Source organism: Rhinoderma darwinii, chromosome 1 (genome assembly GCF_050947455.1).
Source record: "Rhinoderma darwinii isolate aRhiDar2 chromosome 1, aRhiDar2.hap1, whole genome shotgun sequence".
Classification (NCBI taxonomy): domain Eukaryota; kingdom Metazoa; phylum Chordata; class Amphibia; order Anura; family Rhinodermatidae; genus Rhinoderma; species Rhinoderma darwinii.
The window spans coordinates 124,519,844-124,539,705 of record NC_134687.1 but is presented as its reverse complement, the minus strand read 5'-3'; the positions used below and the strand labels follow the sequence as shown (position 1 = coordinate 124,539,705).

Genomic DNA, 19,862 nt, shown 5'->3' with positions numbered 1-19,862 from the left:
GTGCGAACAGTCATAAGTCTTTAGATTTAGAAATATTATTCCACAAAAAGCCGCATCAAATCCACATCAAACTACTATGTGACATTCTTTGTAACCAGGATCCTTTAAGATGACAAATTCAAGGACATTGATAAAAAATGTGTGACATGTTAGACAGCGAAGGCTCAGCAATAAACACACAGGCTGTATGAAGCCTCAAAGCCAAGTAGGAGAACAGCAACACGTCTGTCAAGACCCCTCAATGGGATTGTCATTACAAACACAGGCGTGAAATGGAATATTCAGATTCATTCAAATCTGAAACGGCTCGAAGCTCAGCCAAGGAAAGTTACTGCTGGCATGCCATGAAAGCTCACAATCATTCTGCCAGCCCATCCTGCAGCGGAGGCATCATGATTTTAGGGAAGATTACAGGGCCCGATCACGACTATTACCTGAAAACACAGGGAACAAGTCAAGCATGCTATGCTGAAAACTCATTATTTAATGAGTTCTGAATCTAGTTCAAAGAATAGAAAAAAAAAAATGCCCCGACTTACAAAGCTAGATATTTCCCGCAAAAAAAAAATATGGAGAGAATAAATAGCTGAAATAAAAATAACATTTAAAAATAAAAAAAAAGTTCTTAAAAGGGGTTGCACAGTATAAGAAAAAACATTCTACAATTTACCCCCAATTTTGATTATTTATATATATTCCCTGGACAACCCCTTTAACGTCCTCTTGCTTTTATCTGTTAAAGGGACTCTCCTCCGAAACCCTCCTAAATTACAATAATCAGTGTATAGCATAAAGGGGTTTTCTAGTCCCTAAAAATCCTCAGGATAGACCATCGATATTTGATCATTCGAGGCCCAACTCCCGTCGATCAGCTGTTTTGAAGGGGCCGCAATCGCTCGTACGAGAACTGCTTCCCCTTCTTTCAGGTCACTTGATCACACTGTGAATCGCCAAAACACTACAGTAGCGGCGGTTCACCGTATTACAGCATTGAAGTGAATGGGAGAATTCTGTAATACTGTGAACCGCCACTACTGCTGTGTCAGCGGTGTGCGAGCAGTAAGGGAAATGAAGGGGAAGCAGCGCTCGTACTAAAGCTGCGGCCCCGTCAAAACAGCTGATCGGCGGGGGTCACAGGAGTTGGACCTCGACTGATCAAATATTGATGGCCTATCCTCAGGATAAGCCATCAATTTTTAGGGACTGGACAACCCCTTTAAGACAGATTTCGAATCTGTTCTTTTTATTTTTCTACTCACTCGCATTCCCTCGCAATAAGCCTGTAAACGGGCCGTGCGCTGCATGCTGATGACAAGTCCTAGGAGTCCTCTCCTATTTATCGCCAGGCTTAGGAGTCCCGTCTATGCATCAGCCCGCAGCGCACACCCCGTTTGCAGGTTTACAGCGGGTGAATGCAAGTGAGTAGAAAGATTAAAAGCACAGATTTGTATTCGGTCACTTAAGCGATATACTGATTGTTGGAGTTTAGGGCGGTTTTCAGAGGGGACTGTCTCTTTAAACACACACTTCAGCCATTGGTTATTTATGTCCACACTCAGCGGGACAATTCCTGGGGAGCTGGCACTATCCCACTGTACCATCATTTCATGCTGCTGTCATAATTGATCAAACTGATTTCTACTCCAGTAAAGCTGCACAGGAGAGCTGGGGAGAAGACAGTATTATATAGTGAGGCTGGCTGTGTAATGTTGGCACTGTGGATGGCTTGATGGGGTATAGGGACACCAGTCACCCAGAGTTGAAAGATATGCCGAACGTATACATGTTCCTTTTTACAATCTACAGAAGTTGAGAGGTGTGAATAACTTGGCAAATTTGCCTTTCAGTACACTGAGAAAGATAAAGGACAACCACCCTCTATGGGAGCTATAGTGTCGGCCATTAGGGGATGACACTGTAAAATAATTACTAGGGAGTTTATAGTTTAAATATATTTATCTAAGTAGCGGCTAAAATGGGAATCTTATAGCAAAATACTACAAATGACTACCCCAACGTTTACTAAACGCCTCGAACACTACAACCAATTTACACAACATGACCATCTTAAACAGAAACGTGTGGATTTCGCTTTCCATTTCTGGAAACAGAGCACAGCGCGTTTCCCATATTCTGCTAAATTCCATATTAATATATGAGCGCTCCTTTAAAAGCAGCAAGTCCCACGTGTGCTGTTGAATTACAAAATACAAAGCATTCCTGCCGCGACTTGGAAGATGCCATTTGTTCTCTCCATCTGACAGAAATGTGCAGGAACAAGAACAACACAGATGTCTGCACTATACTGGGATAAAACACTGTTGAAGCAAAAGGAGGCTATAAGCGCCACCTAGTGGTGCACTCCAGATTTACTGCTCTATGTTACATACAGTTGAGGCGTAAGGCTTTTTTCTTTAGTTTTTTTATTTATTGCATACATTGTAATTTACAGCATAGATCTTGATACCTGTTTGTGAGAGGATGCAGCAATGGTAGAGGTTATCGTGTAGCTTCTGCTTCTTATGCCTCAACAATATAGTAATGAACTTGGTGTGGCCCTATCCCTAACTATATGGCACCTGTGAACCCTTATTAGGGAGAACAATAGAAGCCAGAGACTTTATTATAAACCTGTCCATAGAAGGGACGGAGAATTCTATTAAAACCATAACTTGCATACCATAAACAGGTAAGTTAGCAGATCTAAATCACCTGACCAACTAGAAAGTTTATATGATCTGAAACCGGAGATCAATATGATCGCATATGGAAATTAGCAGGGATTTATTTGTCCTGTAAATATGGTTCTCAACTAGGTGGGTATAAACCCAGCTTAGCCTATAGCTGAGATATCAAAAGTATATTCAAATATATTAAGGCTGTGTACACCATTAAGAAGGAAAAAAATATTTTATGAGGCCTTAGGACTCATGCACACTACCGTATTTTTTCAGCCGCAATTTATCCGCATTTTTCCGGACCCATCCTTTTCTATGGCCCCATGCACACAACTGTGATTAACAAAGATCAGTGTGGGGGCCGCAAATCCTCAGGACACATCATTTAACGGTCCGGATTTGTGGATTCACAAATACATGTGAATTGTTGTGGATCCGTGAGTCCGGATGACACACGGATGCACAACTAGAGTTTTTTGCAGTCCGACGGACCGCAATGGACCTGCGGTTTTGCGGGCTGCAAAACCAATATGGTCGTATGCATGAGGCCTTAATAAATTTCAGACCCCCTTATATGCATTGTTCAACCGGCTCCTAGCTTCACACTTGTGGAATTGTGTTCTGTGAATCCAGGATGCTGCTGCATTCACTAGCTCTCATGAACTAGCACTGCTTCATTCCTGTACAGCCCATGAGGGATCTCCTCTCTAATGTTCACACAGGCACTGATAATTTGTGTGTGTGCACTCTTTGTTTTTCTACTTTTACAATAAAAAGGACTTTCTTTTTTTTTTTTTTACAAAATATATAGGTCTTTGTGTTGCTCCATTCAAAGACCCATAGCATTTTTAGTTTTCCATCAACAAAGCTATATGATGGCTTGTTTTTTGCGGGACAACTTGCAAGACTTTTTCATCACTTCTTATTCCGTATCTTGTGAGGCGGGGTGAACAAAAAAATAACAATTATTTTTATATTTTGAGTCCCACTATGCGACTTGAAAATGTTGATCTCTTCTATAATACATTGCAATGTATTATGCCTGTTCCTGTAACACAGACCTATTCCATAGCACAAATCAGAGGGTACATGTACAGAAAATATCAGACAACTTTTAACTAAATTCAAGTTGAAGCCATCAATGTAATTTTGAGCATAGAAAAGAAGCTAGAGTTGCAAGCATCAACTAGTTAGGCTGGGTTCACACATTGCGTTTCAAGTGCCACGGATATCAATATGGTTTTACCACTTTAATCCCTTCCCGACATTTGTCGTAAGTATACGTTATGGAAAGCCAGTGCTTCCCGCAAAATGTTGTATTCTTACGGCAAACGGGAAAATGGTTATAGTAAAAAATAAGACCGTTTTAAAGTAAAGATGGCTGCTATGCATAACAGCAGGAAACCTGTACACAATGCCCAAGGGGGTGTCGCCCCCCCTCCCTCCCACCGCATCGGCTATCGCTGCCATTGGCCGGTCAATTCAGACCAGTCAATTGCGGCCGTTTGCGGCTTTAGCCAATTACTGTGCCACAGGGCACAGTGATATGGTGGTGATTGTTGCTGTAATGACAGGGTAGGGAGACAGACAGGTGAGCCCTAATCTACCCGCCACTCAGTCCCTGCCTACTTGCAACGACCCGTCCTAAGCGACGGGGTACAACTGGGCGACGGTCCCTACGCTCAGTAAGTGCAAGACAAACAAACAGACAAGGGTACACAGAAGCGAGGGAAACGGGGCAGCTGCCCACGGAGGCACCGTGAGCAACAAGAGTAGTGAACGAGCCGAGTCAAACCAGGAGTGTACGAGGTACCAAACGCAGAGCAGGAGAGTGGTCAGAAAGCCAAGGTCAATAACAAGCAGATGATGAGTAGTACAAGCATAGAAGAATCACAGGCAAAGGAGGAACGGGAAAGGCAGGTATAAATAGACAGTGGGCGGGAGCTAGCTCCGTCTGGCCAGGCTGTGATAGGCTCTCCCACTCCTAAGCCTGCCATCCTGAGTGGTGGAAGATGGAGTCCGTCTCACAGACGTAGGAGCAGGTGCAGACTGATTGCCCATGGGCGTCGACACAGAAGCTGTGTCTGGCAAATCCTTTACAGTTGCTGTCTAGGACAGCATCAATCCCTACCATGTTCCATGTAAAAAATGACGGTTATGCCACTCCCCCGATCGCTACGTTTGGTCGGTCTGCACCGACCGACCAATCGCAGCCATGGCAGATGTTTGAAACACCCTCCACCAGCCCTGCCCACCTCATTCCGGATAGGAACGGTGAGCAGAGCTGGTGTGACCGTCTGTGAGCTGATACATACCGGTTCTGAGGCCTTCTGTGCTGCGATCCTGCTGTGATGTCTTTATCTGTCTGCTTCCTGCTGCAGAGTGATCACCTCTGCTGCGGTCATCATCATCAACTGTGTTGCTGCTGATTTTTTTTTTTGCAGCAGCAGCAGCACTAGTTTTGTCCCTAAATTTCTTATCCCTGTACCCCTCCCCCTCTTCCCCTTTTTACGCCCTGCGGCCGCTGAGTGCGGATCACTGACCGCCGTCACTGATCAGCATTTGTGTTCAATGTTTGGCGAGGGTTTTTTTATATTATGTCCTTTTTTTTTTTTTACTGCACCATCTTTGGTGTGCGCCCTGTGGCTACTGAGTGCCAAGTCTATAATTAGCCTCAGTGGTAATTTGCGGACGTTCGTTTTGTAAAAAAAAATATATAGCAGAAGTTTTAGCTATATATTTTTCTACAGTTTTAGAGTAAATTTACAGCTTATAGTCAGCGTCCGTTAGTGACGGACATTCAGTTTTTTTTACCTGAAGTTCGTTCACTAAATTTGATAGCGTAGCGACAGTTTTAGAGTAAATTTACAGCGTTATAGTTAGCGTTAGTTATTCATTTGTTAGTGTCAGGTAGTCAGGAATTTTTACAGTTTTATATTGAACATTCAGTAAATTTCTCGCTCTTAAATTTTTATCTTATTCTTTTCTTTTTCTTCTCCATTTTTTTTCTATAAATTTAATTTACACGTGTAAAAGCACAACACACACAACCACCTCTATAAAAATAAATTACGTATTACACGTGTTGAAGCACTACATACCCCCCTAATAAAAATGTCCCAATCATCCCAGCCGAGGAGGCATACGCCATCCTGGCCTCTGACACTGAATCGGCCAGCGAGGGAGAAGAGGAAATTGCCCCATTCCTCTTGAGCTCCTCCTCCTCATCAATCTCATCCAGTGATGAGGAACCCCCACAAAGGCACCCCAGGACATCAGCTCAGGCAACCCCTCAAATTAGTGATATCATGTGGAACCCGCCCCCTGATAATTATGAGCCTCACATTCCAGATTTCACAGGGAGTTCAGGAATTTGATTTAAGACTGCAGGCCTCACAGAAATTGACTTTCAAGGTCTTTTTCTCTGAGGATTTTGTTAATTTAATGGTGGCCCAGACAAATTTATACGCCCAGCAATTCTTAGCCCAAAACCCCACGTCATCATTTGCTAGGTGGACCCCAATAGAGGTAGCAGAGATGATGAAATTTTGGGGCCTTGTGCTACATATGGGCCTAGTAAAAAAAAAGTCAGAGATTAGGCAATACTGGAGTACAGGCGTTTTATACAACACCCCATTTAAAATAGCATGGCAATGACCCGGACACGTTTTGAAATTATTCTGAAATGTTTGCATTATAATGATAATGCAGTGCCCACCCCGTGATGACCCCATATACAACCGCCTATTCAAAATCAGGCCAGTCATTGATCATTTCTGCACCAAATTTCAAGAAGTGTACACCCCCGACAAGAACATAGCAATAGAAGAGTCCCTTGTACATTTTAAGGGGGAGACTAAAATTCCGCCAATACCTGCCAAGCAAGAGGGCGAGGTACGGAATTAAAATGTATAAGCTGTGCGAGAGCAGCTCAGGGTACACCTACAGGTTTAGGGTTTATGAAGGGAAGGACACCCCCCTGTCCTGGGAGTTAGTGGGAAAATAGTACGGGATTTGATGCACCCACTGCTGGACCAAGGTTATCACCTTTACGTGGATAACTTCAACAGCAGCATCCCACTATTTAACTGCCTCTCCACCAGGAGTACTGCAGCATGCGGCACCGTGCGCAAAAACCGGAGAGGCCTCTCTAAAACTCTGATTGGGCAACCAATAAGAAAGAGAGAAAGCTGGTCACTAAATAGCGAGAACATGTTGCTGGTCAAGTATAAGGACAAGAGGGATGTCCTTATGTTGACCACCTTACACGGTAGCGGCAGCACCCCTGTCCCTGTCCGAGGTAGCACTACAATGACCCCCGAGCCAGATTGCATCCTGGGCTACAATAAGTACATGGGAGGGGTTTATCTCTCTGATCAAGTACTAAAGCCATACAGTGCCATGCAGAAAACAAAGGTGTGGTACAAAAAGCTGGCCATGCACATGGTACATATGGCATTGTATAACGCTTACGTGCTATACCAATGTGCAGGCCGAACAGGGACATTCCTTAATTTTCAAGAGGTGGTTATCAAGGCCCTTGTATTTGGGAACCAGGAAGGGGAGGGCCCCAGTACTTCTAGAAGCGATGGGCCACATATTGTACCAGGACAACACTTTCCCAGCAAAATCCCCTCCACTGGTAAAAAGGGAAGGACCCAAAAAATGTGCAAAGTGTGCTACAAAAGGGGGAGAAGAAGAGACACCATTTATCAGTGCGACACCTGCCCCGACAAACCTGGCCTGTGTATAAAGGAGTGCTTCAAAGTTTGTCAAACATCCATGGATTTTTAATTGGATCATTTATTTAAATGCTCACTATACCCCTAAATAATTTCCTTGTGCGGCATAGTTTCCCAATAGGGGTCAATTTTGGGGGGTTTCCAATGTTTTATCCCCTCAAGGGCTTTGCAAATGTGACATGGCCTCCGCAAACCATTCCTGCTAAATTTGAGCTCCAAATGGCGCTCGTTCCCTTCTCAGCCCTGCCGTGTGTCCAAACAGCCTTTTATGGTACATATGGGGTACGGATATACTCGGTAGAAACTGCTTTACAAATTTTTCTAGATTTTTCTCCTTTTGCCCTATTGGAAATGAAAAAAAAATTAGCTAAACCTACATTTCATTTGAAAAAAATGTAGATTTTCATTTTCACGGCCTACTTCCAATAATTTCTGCAAAAATCCTGTAGGGTCAAAATGCTCACTATAGCCCTAGATAATTTCCCCAAGGGGTGTAGTTTCCAAAATGAGGTCACTTGTGGGGGGGGGGGGGTTCCACGGTTTTGTCCCCTCAGGGGCTTTGCAAATGTGACATGGCCTCCGCATGCCATTCCTGATAAATTTGAGCTCCAAAAGCCAAAATGTCCCTCTTTCCCTTCTCAGCCCTGCTTTGTGTCCAAACAGCTGTTTATGACCATATGTGGGGTACTGCTTTACAAATTTTATGGTGCTTTTTCTCCTTTTGCCCTTGTGGCAATGAAAAAAAATAAATTAGCTAAACCTACATTTTATTTGAAAAAAAATTTAGATTTTCATTTTCACAGCCTACTTCCAATAATTTCTGCAAAAAAAGCGGGTCAAAATGCTTACTATACCACTAAATAAATTCCTTGAGGGGTGTAGTTTCCCAAATGGGGTCACTTTTTGGGGATTTCCCCTGTTGTGGCACCACAAGACCTCTTCAAACTTGACACGGTGCCTAAAACATATTCTAAGAAAAAGGAGGCCCCAAAATCCACTAGGTGCTCCTCTCATTCTGAGGCCTGTGTTTCAGTCCATAAGCATGCCTGGGCCACATGTGGGATATTTCTTAAAACTGCAGAACCTGGGCAATAAATATTGAGTTGCATTTCTCTTGTAAAACCTTCTTTGTTACAAAAAAAATTGATTAAAAATGAATTTCTGCAAAAAAAAAAAAAAAAAAATGTAATTTGTAAATTTCACCTCTACTCTGCTTTTATTCCTGAAAAATGTCTAAAGGGTTGAGATACTTTCTAAATGCTGTTTTGAATACTTTGTGGGTGCAGTTTTTAAAATGGGGTGACTTATTGGGCTTTTCTAATATATAAGGCCCTCAAAGCCACTTCACAACTGAACTGGCCCCTGTAAAAATAGCCTTTTGAAATGATCTTGAAAATGTGAGAAATTGCTGCTAAAGTTCTAAGTCTTGTAACGTCCTAGAAAAATAAAAGGATGTTCAGAAAACTATGCCAATCTAAAGTAGACATATGGGAAATGTTAGCCAGTGACTATTTTGTGTGGTATAACTGCCTGTCTTACAAGCAGATACATTCAAATTTAGAAAAATGCTGATTTTTGCGATTTTTCACTACATTTTGGTGTTTTGCACAATGAAATACTGAATGCATCGAACAGATTTTGCAAGTAACATAAAGTCCAATGTGTCACGAGAAAACAATCTCAGAATCACTTGTATAGGTTAAAGCATTCCGGAGTTATTACCACATAAAGTGAAACATGTCAGATTTGAAAAATGAGGCTCTATCAGGAAGGTCAAAAGTCAAAGAAGGAAGGGGTGAAAAGCTATGTACACCTTTGAAAATGTGTTGTTTTTTTTAAATAAAAATGTGTTTGGTGCAACTTTTAAATTACTTATTAAAAATTATTTTTACTTTTTGCTTTACAGTTGCTTTGTATCCTGTATACAGAGCAGCTGTATCTAGCACTGAAACCTATATCCGTCAGGTCAGCCTGCACTGACTGGTTCAGTGTCAGCGGGTCCTGCGTGTCTCTGACATGCAGGATAGAGCGGTTACCGATCTCATCGAAGTTTATAACCTAGATGTGATCAATAACAGGTGGATCCTGCATGTCAGAGACACGCAGGACCGCTGACACTGAACCAGTCAGTGCCGCTGACCTGACGGATACAGGTTTTAGTGTTAGATACAGCTGCTCTGTATACAGGATGAACTGTAAGGTTGGGTTTCCACGTGGCGTAAATGCTGCGGAATTTCCGCAACGGAAAATTCCACAGTATTTACAGTAGCCGCAAAGTAGATGAGATTCAGAAAATCTCTTGCACACACTGCGGAAGAAAAACGTTAATAAAATTGACCTGCGGTGCAGAATTTCCGCAGCATCTCAATTTAAGATTCCTTTTTGTTGATTTTCCGTTGCGGGTTTCCCCCATTGAATTCAATGGGGCTGCCAAACCCGCAACACAAAGCCCAGTGTTGCAACTTTTGCGGCTTATTTGCAGCGATGACAACGCAAAAATCGCAATTACGGAAAAATCATACTTACCCAGAACGCCCTCCTCCTTCCTGCAGTCTGGCCTCCTGGGAGGACGTTGCATCCCATGTGACCGCTGCAGCCAATCACAGGCTGCAGCGGTCACATGGGCTGCAGCATCATCCAGGGAGGCCGGACCGGACAGCGATGGAGGAATGTGTCACCATAACAACGACCTATGCAAGAATGAGCGGTTTTTACCGCTTCTTTCCGCAGTGAAAATTCTGTGTGACAAAACGTACCACAATGTGATGCTGTTTTCGGACGGAATGTACTGCGGGTTCCAGGTCGGATATTCCTCGTGGTTATTACGCAGCGTATCTGTCCCATGGGAAGTCGGCCTAAGTCCCTCATCTGCTAAGTAGGAAGGAAAAGCTGAACACAAGCTATTTCCATTGCATCAACATTTTTTGAAATCGTTCCAGAGTAAACAAAGTAATATATTTAAAATGTGACCTTATGGGAAGAAGCACTGAATCGGCACATCAGTCCTACTGATCCTAAGAATACGGAGCAGGATGAGCATGCACAACAATGATAATCACATACAACCGGTCTTACAGATACATTTAATAGTAAGTCAGACTACGGAACAGAATTATTGCTTCTAAAACCAGTATCAAAAAAATTATTATAATGAAAGACAAACGATAACTTTTTGGAAGCTTTATCCTAAAAATCAGCAAGCTCACAGAAACATAAGAATATAGATACACTATCAAGCCACACCTATATGAGCTTGTTGAACATATTATTCCAAAATCATGGGTGTTAAGGAGAACTTTTCACCTCCCCAAACACGTGCAGCATGTTATAAGAAAGGCTTCACAAACACGATCTCACGGAAAATTATTTTTCTAACTCCCTCCGTAATTTACATAGGTCAGGGCTCTGTGCGGGCCAGTTCTTCCACATCCAACTTAACTTAGTATTTATGGACCTTGCTTTGTGCACAGGGGTGAATTCATGCTGGAACAGAAAAGAATCTTCCACCAAACTGCTTCCACAAAGATGGGAGCGTACAATTGTCCAAAATGTCCTAGCATACTGTAGCATTAACATTATCCTACGCTGGAAATAAGGGGCTTAGCTCCAGCCCAAGACCATTACCCCTGCACTCATTTTTACAGTAGGCACTATGCATTTTAGTAATTAGTGTTCTCGTGGCATCTGCCAAACCCAGGTTCGTCCATCAGACTACCAGATAGTGAAACATGATTCATCACTCCAGAGAAAAAAAAATTTCCACTGGTCCAGAGTCCAGTGGCGGTGTGCTCTGCACCACCCAAGGGGACGCTTGGCATTGTGCATGGTGATCTTAGGCTTGCGTACAGCTGCTCGAACATGGAAAACCCATATCATAAAGCTCATGATGCACAGTTCTTGTGTGGTTGTCACTTGTGGCATCTTATGACAGTGCCACGTTTAAAAGTCACTGAACCTCTCAGACAAACATACATTTCTAGTTGTAGGGGTTGTACTAAGGCGATTGCATGGCTGTGTGCCTGATTTTATGCACCCGATTGCAATGGGTGTGGCTGAAACACCTTGCTCAGTAATAAGGAGGGGAGTCCACATACTTTTTGTCATATAATGTACATTACATGGCCAAAAGAAAATCTGTAGTCATTGTTAACCGATGCATAAAAACCAAGCATGCAGTCATGCAATCTCCATAGACAAGCTTGGCTAGTACAATAGTTTATATATGTAAAGCTCAGAAACATTGTAAAATACAAAAGCTAGCACTTGATATGATTACATTTGTTGGAGGTACTGACGAAGTTTGAAATGTCATGTTTGGGTGGTAACAGACTCTACGTTGGTTGTTTACGCCTTCCATCTGGTCAAGACTGTATATAATTAAGACAGAATAAAGCGGATTTCCACATATGATGTATTTTTACGAATATTGGCTTATTACAAATTGGCAAAGTGACTTGGGATGAATTCCTCCACACGACACAGTCCATCTGATGTATGAAACACAGCTACTGGGCTATGTCAGATTGTGCCAGAAAAGTTCTACAAATCTGTATTAAATTAGTTGCACAGTGTATGACTTTAAAGCCACACCTTTTTCCAACACAAAATTACAGGAGATTGCTAAATAAGGAACTTTCTATGTTAGTACACACACACAGATACACACATATACATACAAAGACAAATTACCTGCCTCATTTTGTGTAGGTCCACCTCTTGCTACCAAAACAGCTCTTAGCGGTCGAGGCATGGACTCCACAAGCCCTGTGGTATATGGCACCAAGACGTTATCAGCAGATCGTTTGAGTTTTGTAAGTTATGAGGTAGGGCGCCATGGTTTGGACACATTTTTCCAGCACATCCCACAGTTGCACATCCCACAGATGCTCAATCAAATTAAGATCTGGGGGATTTTAAGTCCCAATCAATACAATAAACTCTTTGGCATGTTCCTTAAACCATTCCTGAATAGTTTTGCAGCGAGGTAGGGCGCATTATCATACTCCAAGAGACCACTGCCATTATGGAATTCAGTTAACATGAAGGGGTGTACTTGATCTGGAATAATGTTTAGGCAGGTGGGACATGTCAAAATAGCATGCACATGGTGCCAGGACCCACGGTTTCCCAGCAGAACATTGCCCGGAGCATAACACTGCCTCTGCTGGCTTGCCTTCCCATAGGGCATCCTGGGGCCAGGTCTTACCCAGGTAAGCAACGCACATACACTCGGCCGTCCACCAGATGTGGAAATGAAAATGTGATCCTTCAGACCAGGTCACCTTCTCCTATTACTCAATGATCCAGTTCAGATGCCCACGTGCCCATTGTAGGTGCTTTCAGAGGGGAAAGTGGTCAGCATGGGCAATTTCTATAAAAGTCAGCATTCACTTTTTCAGCAATTTGTGCTACAGTGGGATTGGGCCAGATAAGCTTACTCCCCTCACACATCAATGAGCCTTGGGCACCCATGAACCTGTTGATAGTTCACGGATTGTCCTTTTTCGGACCACTTTAAGTTGGTGCTAAACACTACATACCGGGAACACCCCACAAGACCTAAAAAAAAATTAAATACTCTGACCCAGTTGTCTAGCCATCACAATTTGGGCTGTCAAAGTTATTAATCTTTAGGCTTGCCCATATTTCCTGCTTCCAACATGTACACACAAACACACACGAATAGGGCTAGGCAAATAATATTAAAAAATAAAATAAAAAAATTCATTGTAGATAAACAACGTCAGCATGCGCATTTCGGTGTTTTCGTTTTTGTTTTTTCCTTGTTTCAACTGTATCTGCGTCCCCAGGACCCAGATATAGTTGAAGCCAATGGTAGAGCAGGGGCCGTCAAGTCCCTGCTCTGCCATTCACTATGTAACACCGGCCAGTCACAGCTCACCGCAGACAGTCGATGACCTCACTGCCTTAAGCCTGTCGGCACCGAGCCGCTCACTGCTCGGCACAAACAGATACGATGACGGCAGGGAACAGGGTTAGGGGAGTATGTATATTATTATATTTATTAGGCACTATTGGGGCTGTGGGGGGGCAGCTATGGGAGCATTACACCGTGAGGGGGCAGCTATGGTGGCATTATACTGTGAGGGGCAGCTATAGAGACATTAGGCTGTGAGGGGGCAACTATGGGGCATACTGTGAGGGCAGCTGCGTGGAATTATACTGTGAAAGGGCAGCTGTGGGGCATTATACTGTGAGGGGGCTGCTGTGGGGCATTATACTGTGAGGGGGCTGCTGTGGGGCATTATACTGTGAGGGGGCAACTGTGTGGGCATCATACTGTGAGGGGCATTATACTGTATGGAGGGCAGAAGTGGGGACATTATGCAAGAAGGGGGCAGCTTTATGACAGCTATGGGGGGCTTTATACTGTTGGGGGCACAGTGTCAGGGGGTATTTTATATACAGTAGTATACAGCAGGCTTGGGATATTAGTTCAACGGCGTAGCAAGCAAAAGGGGAGTGGCCTTAAATAAGTTGTTAATCGTAATCAAGGTTACGTGTTCAATTAATTGTGATCTAGGTCATAATCGCCCACACACGCATGCACTTTACATATTTCTAATTAATTAGAAAACCATTACAACTGTGTTTTTTTTCTATCCCGTTAGACGCCATCTAGCTGTCCAATCAATGAACGGTCACAATCGGTCCTATATGACTATGTATAGGAGTATCCAAGCAGGATAATACAATGTGCTAAAAACATGGCAGAATAAAAACTGGGATTTCCTGAAATCTGCATGACTGAGCCCACGTGGCACTGCTCAAGACTCAGAATAATGTGAGTATAATGTAAACCCAACAGGTCACCGGAGAACAGACGGCAAACAATACATCTGAGTGACCAGGGATGTGCCAGGCTCCACTGACAGTAAAATATGTGCATGTGATTATCAGGAAGCCGATAGAATTCCAGAAATATTACACACATACACAAAAGACACACAGTGCTCATAGAATGGACTAAGCAGCTCGAGAACCCATGTATGAATGTCAACCATGTAGCCTGCAGTGACCTTTCCATTCTCGCTTTCTCATCCTGGTGAGCGGGGACATTTCACATAAACCCTGGGAGATTTATTTTCATAAGGGATGCATTTCCCACTGCTCTACTAACACACGCCGCAACTGGAGATGCTCCTATATATTGTGGTGACAAACATTACAGAAATAATAAGGGCTAGGCCTCATTCAGACTGATGTATTGTGATCAGTATTTTGCTTTAGTATTTGTCAAAACCAGAAGATTAAAACTCTGAAAAAGTGAAAAATGTTCTATTATACTTTTCATGCTTTCAGCTTCCAAATACGGATACAAAATGCTGCCTTCTGCATGAGGCCTTAGGTCCTGTTCACATCAGTGTTGTCTTTCCATCAGGGGTTTCCTTTGGGGGAACCCCTCAAGGGAAAGGCAAAAGGAAACCTTCGCTTCCGTTTGCATCACCATTGATCACAATGGTGACTGAAAATCTGCTAATGGTTTCCGTTTGTCACTGTTGTGACAGGGTTCCGTTGTTTTGACTGCGCTATTGATTCAGTCAAAAGCAACGTGACCCATTCACAACGGTGACAAACGGAAACCATTAGCAAAGTTTCCGTCACCATTGAGATCAATGGTGATGCAAACGGATGCGAAGGTTTCCGTTTGCCTTTCCTTAGGATTTATTCATTTACACCTGTGTTTTGCAGCAAATAGATCAAAACTAATTCTTTAATATGATCTAGTCAGTCTAAAAAAATAAAAATTCTAGATCAGTTTAATTAATTCCATGTTTTTAATTTTGAAATCACTAAAAATTAGACAAAAAAATTTTTTTTTGATATAGATATATATATATATATATTTAGTCTTCTCTCTCCGTCACCCTGGATCGCTGTGAGGGGAGTGTGACGAGGGTTATATTTACACGACGTGAAAAAAAGGGCAGTTAATGGATCAACTGTCCGTTTTTCATGGCTGTTATGCATCAATGTGTCTCAGAATTTTCATAGGCATTAAAAAAAATGGATTCATTTTATTCGTTAGGGTTTTTTTGTCCCAACACCCTGAAAACACCACAGCGCCCATGTAGATAGACATGCTAGAGGGAGCCCCTGACATCTATGTCCATATATTGACAGTATTGACAGTGACGTCAGTGGCTCACTCTAGGAGCAGAGTCCCCGGCCAGAGTGTATGCGACACTCTGGCCGGGGATTCCGCTCCTAGAGAAAGCCTCTGACGTCACTGTGCATATATGGACAGAGACGTCAGGGGCTTCCTCTAGGAGCGGAATCCCCGGCCAGAGTGATCTGACCGGGGAGTGCACTCCAAGAGGGAGCTTAGATGGCACCATCTACAAAAGGGGGATGGAGCCATCTACAGTGGGGGATGGAGCCATCTACAGTGGGGGATGGAGCCATCTACAGTGGGGGATGGAGCCATCTACAGTGGGGGATGGAGCCATCTACAGGGGGGGGATGGAGCCATCTACAGGGGGGGATGGAGCCATCTACAGGGGGGGATGGAGCCATCTACAGTGGGGGATGGAGCCATCTACAGTGGGGGATGGAGCCATCTACAGTGGGGGATGGAGCCATCTACAGTGGGGGATGGAGCCATCTACAGTGGGGGATGGAGCCATCTACAGGGGGGGATGGAGCCATCTACAGGGGGGGATGGAGCCATCTACAGGGGGGGATGGAGCCATCTACAGGGGGGGATGGAGCCATCTACAGGGGGGGATGGAGCCATCTACAGGGGGGGATGGAGCCATCTACAGGGGGGGATGGAGCCATCTACAGGGGGGGATGGAGCCATCTACAGGGGGGGGATGGAGCCATCTACAGGGGGGGGATGGAGCCATCTACAGGGGGGGGATGGAGCCATCTACAGGGGGGGGATGGAGCCATCTACAGGGGGGGGATGGAGCCATCTACAGGGGGGGGATGGAGCCATCTACAGGGGGGGTGGAGCCATCTACAGGGGGGGATGGAGCCATCTACAGGGGGGGATGGAGCCATCTACAGGGGGGGATGGAGCCATCTACAGGGGGGGGTTGAGTCATCTACAGGGGGGATGGAGCCATCTACAGTGGGGGATGGAGCCATCTACAGGGGGGGGGTGGAGTCATCTACAGGGGGGATGGAGCCATCTACAGGGGGGATGGAGCCATCTACAGGGGGGGGTGGAGTCATCTACAGGGGGGGTGGAGCCATCTACAGGGGGGGGGATGGAGCCATCTACAGGGGGGGGGGATGGAGCCATCTACAGGGGGGGGGATGGAGCCATCTACAGGGGGGGGGATGGAGCCATCTACAGGGGGGGGATGGAGCCATCTACAGGGGGGGGATGGAGCCATCCACAGGGGGGATGGAGCCATCTACAGGGGGGATGGAGCCATCTACAGGGGGGATGGAGCCATCTACAGGGGGGATGGAGCCATCTACAGGGGGGATGGAGCCATCTACAGGGGGGATGGAGCCATCTACAGGGGGGATGGAGCCATCTACAGGGGGGATGGAGCCATCTACAGGGGGGATGGAGCCATCTACAAGGGGGATGGAGCCATCTACAAGGGGGATGGAGCCATCTACAAGGGGGATGGAGCCATCTACAAGGGGGATGGAGCCATCTACAAGGGGGATGGAGCCATCTACAAGGGGGATGGAGCCATCTACAAGGGGGATGGAGCCATCTACAAGGGGGATGGAGCCATCTACAAGGGGGATGGAGCCATCTACAAGGGGGATGGAGCAAAGTTAAACTACCTACATGGGGTTTGCATGATCTACAGGGGAGTTGTGTGTGGCGCTATCTACAGGGGGGGGGGGTGCAGACAAGAGTGAATGAAGCAGAACTGCACTCATTAAACCCTGTTCCAGGCTGCCAACGTGGTTCCCAGTATTACATCCTTCTCCCATTCACTTGAATGGAAGAAAGCTGTAATACTGTGAACCACCGCTACAAGTGTGTCGACGATTCAAAGTGTGAGCAGCAAAGAAAATTAAGGGGCGCTGCGGCCCCTTCAAAACAGCGGATTGGCGGAGGTACCAGGAGTCAGACTGCCACCGATCAGGTATCTGGAGGATAGGCCATCAATTTCTTAGGACTGGGAAACTGGAGTTAAATTAGACTGGGGCCACTGGACTACTGGTAACTGCAGGGCACAGTGAGGAGCACTGCCATGTTTACACAGCCTTGTGGAGAACTTGTCACGTCCACATTAAAGAAATATCTGTACTGAAAAAAGAATGATTCACTACACTAAGGAAGTTTTTCTTTTTTTTACCAACTTTTGTAGCATTTGAGCAGATGTGAAACATATTATTAAGATCCTATGCACAAACTGCAATTATCTTCAGAGAGAACTGAAGGAACACCGTGAGATCATTTCTAGTACTCTTGAAATATAGATCAGGGGGGGAGATCTAACTTGGTCTGTCTGTTATGTGACGCCTGTTTGAACAAGTCTAATGACGTGGCAGAATTTACCAAAAGCTGTAATACTGCCCCATGCTGCATTAAACACATCTGATGTGTTCCAGGCGGGAGCAGCCCAATGTCCGTGCTGCTAGCTGGTCCTAAAATTCAGAAAAGTCTTTCAGCCGGAGACATTTCTGCATGTTGTGTCTCTTATGATCTCCTCTGCAGTATAGGACCTTTGTTGCAAAGCTGATATACCATAGCATTATTCATTGGAGGGGATATGATATACAAAGGAAAGAAACAGAATAAGTCAAAAACTACGAAAACAATCAAAATCAAATGCTCAACCCAGATTCCTATGAATACTGCAAAATAATTCACTTTTACTTCCTCAAAATGTATTGGAATTATATGTCCATTATCGAATATAAAATATCAAACAATGGAATATCACAGCACCAGATATATGATTATAGGGGTGCAAACCTCAACAGAACCTGATCCAAAGTCCTTTGTTGTAATCCTAATAGAGAGACGAGACCGCACATCCAAAAAACAGGAGGAATTTATCAACATGCTTGCGAAAGGTCCTATTGGATTGACACGTTGCCTATTTGGGTGAATAAATTCCTCCTTTTTTTGGATGTGCTGTCTCGTCTCTGTATTTGCATTATCGAATATAAACCTTGCAAAAACAGAAATATTGCCCAATAGGTTAGTGGGGAAAAAGATGTAAGCCTACCTTTGGCAATGACAAGCTACAGAAAAACCACATTAGTTAATAAAATGCACATATAAAGTGTATAATGTATGCAGACTATTTCGGTAGAGAGTATATTAAGTGGACACTCACCTTTGTTTTTGCTTGGAAAGGACTGGGCTTCTGTTGAAGGGAAATATCCATTCTACTATTGGAATTGGGAATATGGCTGGCATTTCTATGTTCATCCTCCCTACTGCTGTCATCAGACTGATCAAAGTCATCACTGTCCTGGTCCATCTCCTCCTCATCCTCATCTTCCCCATCACAAACATGTTCCTCATCCTCGTCCTCATCCTCCTGCTGCTCACTGTCCTCGGGCTGGTCTTCAGACACGCGATCTGCTACCATACAGCTGTTATTGTTTTCTTCCAAATGCTCCTGCTGGAGGTCACACCTTTCCAAACTTCTAGGACCATCTACCTCTCCATTCACCCCAATGTGCTCTTCCCCCTGCTGTCTTGAATGCTGCTGTTCCTCCTCCTCCTCTACTCTGTTCATTTGCTCCTCATCCGCTTGGCTGGAAGAAGCATTACCTCGCACAGAACCGCCAGTGCGTCGCCTCTTGCTGCCCACAGACAGCAATTCCTGATTCATTTCCAAAAGCCAGCTTGCTACTTCATGGACATTCGCTAGACTGAGTGAAGAGGCAAATGTCTTCACATTCTGCAAAAAAAATTAAAAATAAAATAATAATTAATATTAACGATTTTTTTTCTGCATCACCATAATAAAAAAATTAAAAACTAAAAAACGCAAAAACAAACCCACTTTTTCAACCCATAAAGTACTTGGACGCATCTAAATAATTTTAATCAAAAAAGTTATTTATAAAAAGGAAAAACGGGAAAACGAAACCAGCAATTCCGTGCTGATGCCATTTTTTGGAATTGCTTTTACTTGCAGGTGTAAAACAAATCTACTGCCCAGGAAATACACTTTTCCTGCGGCTTTCCAGCCTGTTCGCCATCATACATCAGGATGACGTTTACCACAGTGTGCAACCTGGCAATGGAGTCCAATATACAGAGGATCAAGAGCACCTTCTTATACCTAGTATATAGGATCAATATTGGACTAGAAGCAAAAATATGCAATTAGGCCTGGAGTAAATGGTATCGGTAGGAAAAATACTGATGGGCAAGGAGCCGTTTATAAAGCAACGCACCAGGAAATCGTCCTCATCTAACAATAGTAACAGAAATATCTTGGTTGGCTGCATACCTACAATTATGCAAAAAAAACAGCGT

The 19,862-nt window shown here is 44.1% G+C and overlaps 1 protein-coding gene across 4 annotated transcripts in view; it reads right to left on the bottom strand.

The window, feature by feature from the left end:
- Positions 1–19,862, bottom strand: part of FBXW7 (F-box and WD repeat domain containing 7) — a 184,250-nt gene that overhangs the window by 103,654 nt on the left and 60,734 nt on the right. For all 4 annotated transcript variants that reach the window (XM_075860349.1, XM_075860350.1, XM_075860351.1 and 1 more), the window contains one exon: positions 18,706–19,278. In XM_075860349.1, coding sequence (XP_075716464.1) covers positions 18,706–19,209 — 504 coding nt within the window. In that variant the 5' untranslated portion in view covers positions 19,210–19,278. The remainder of the gene's footprint in view (positions 1–18,705; positions 19,279–19,862) is intronic.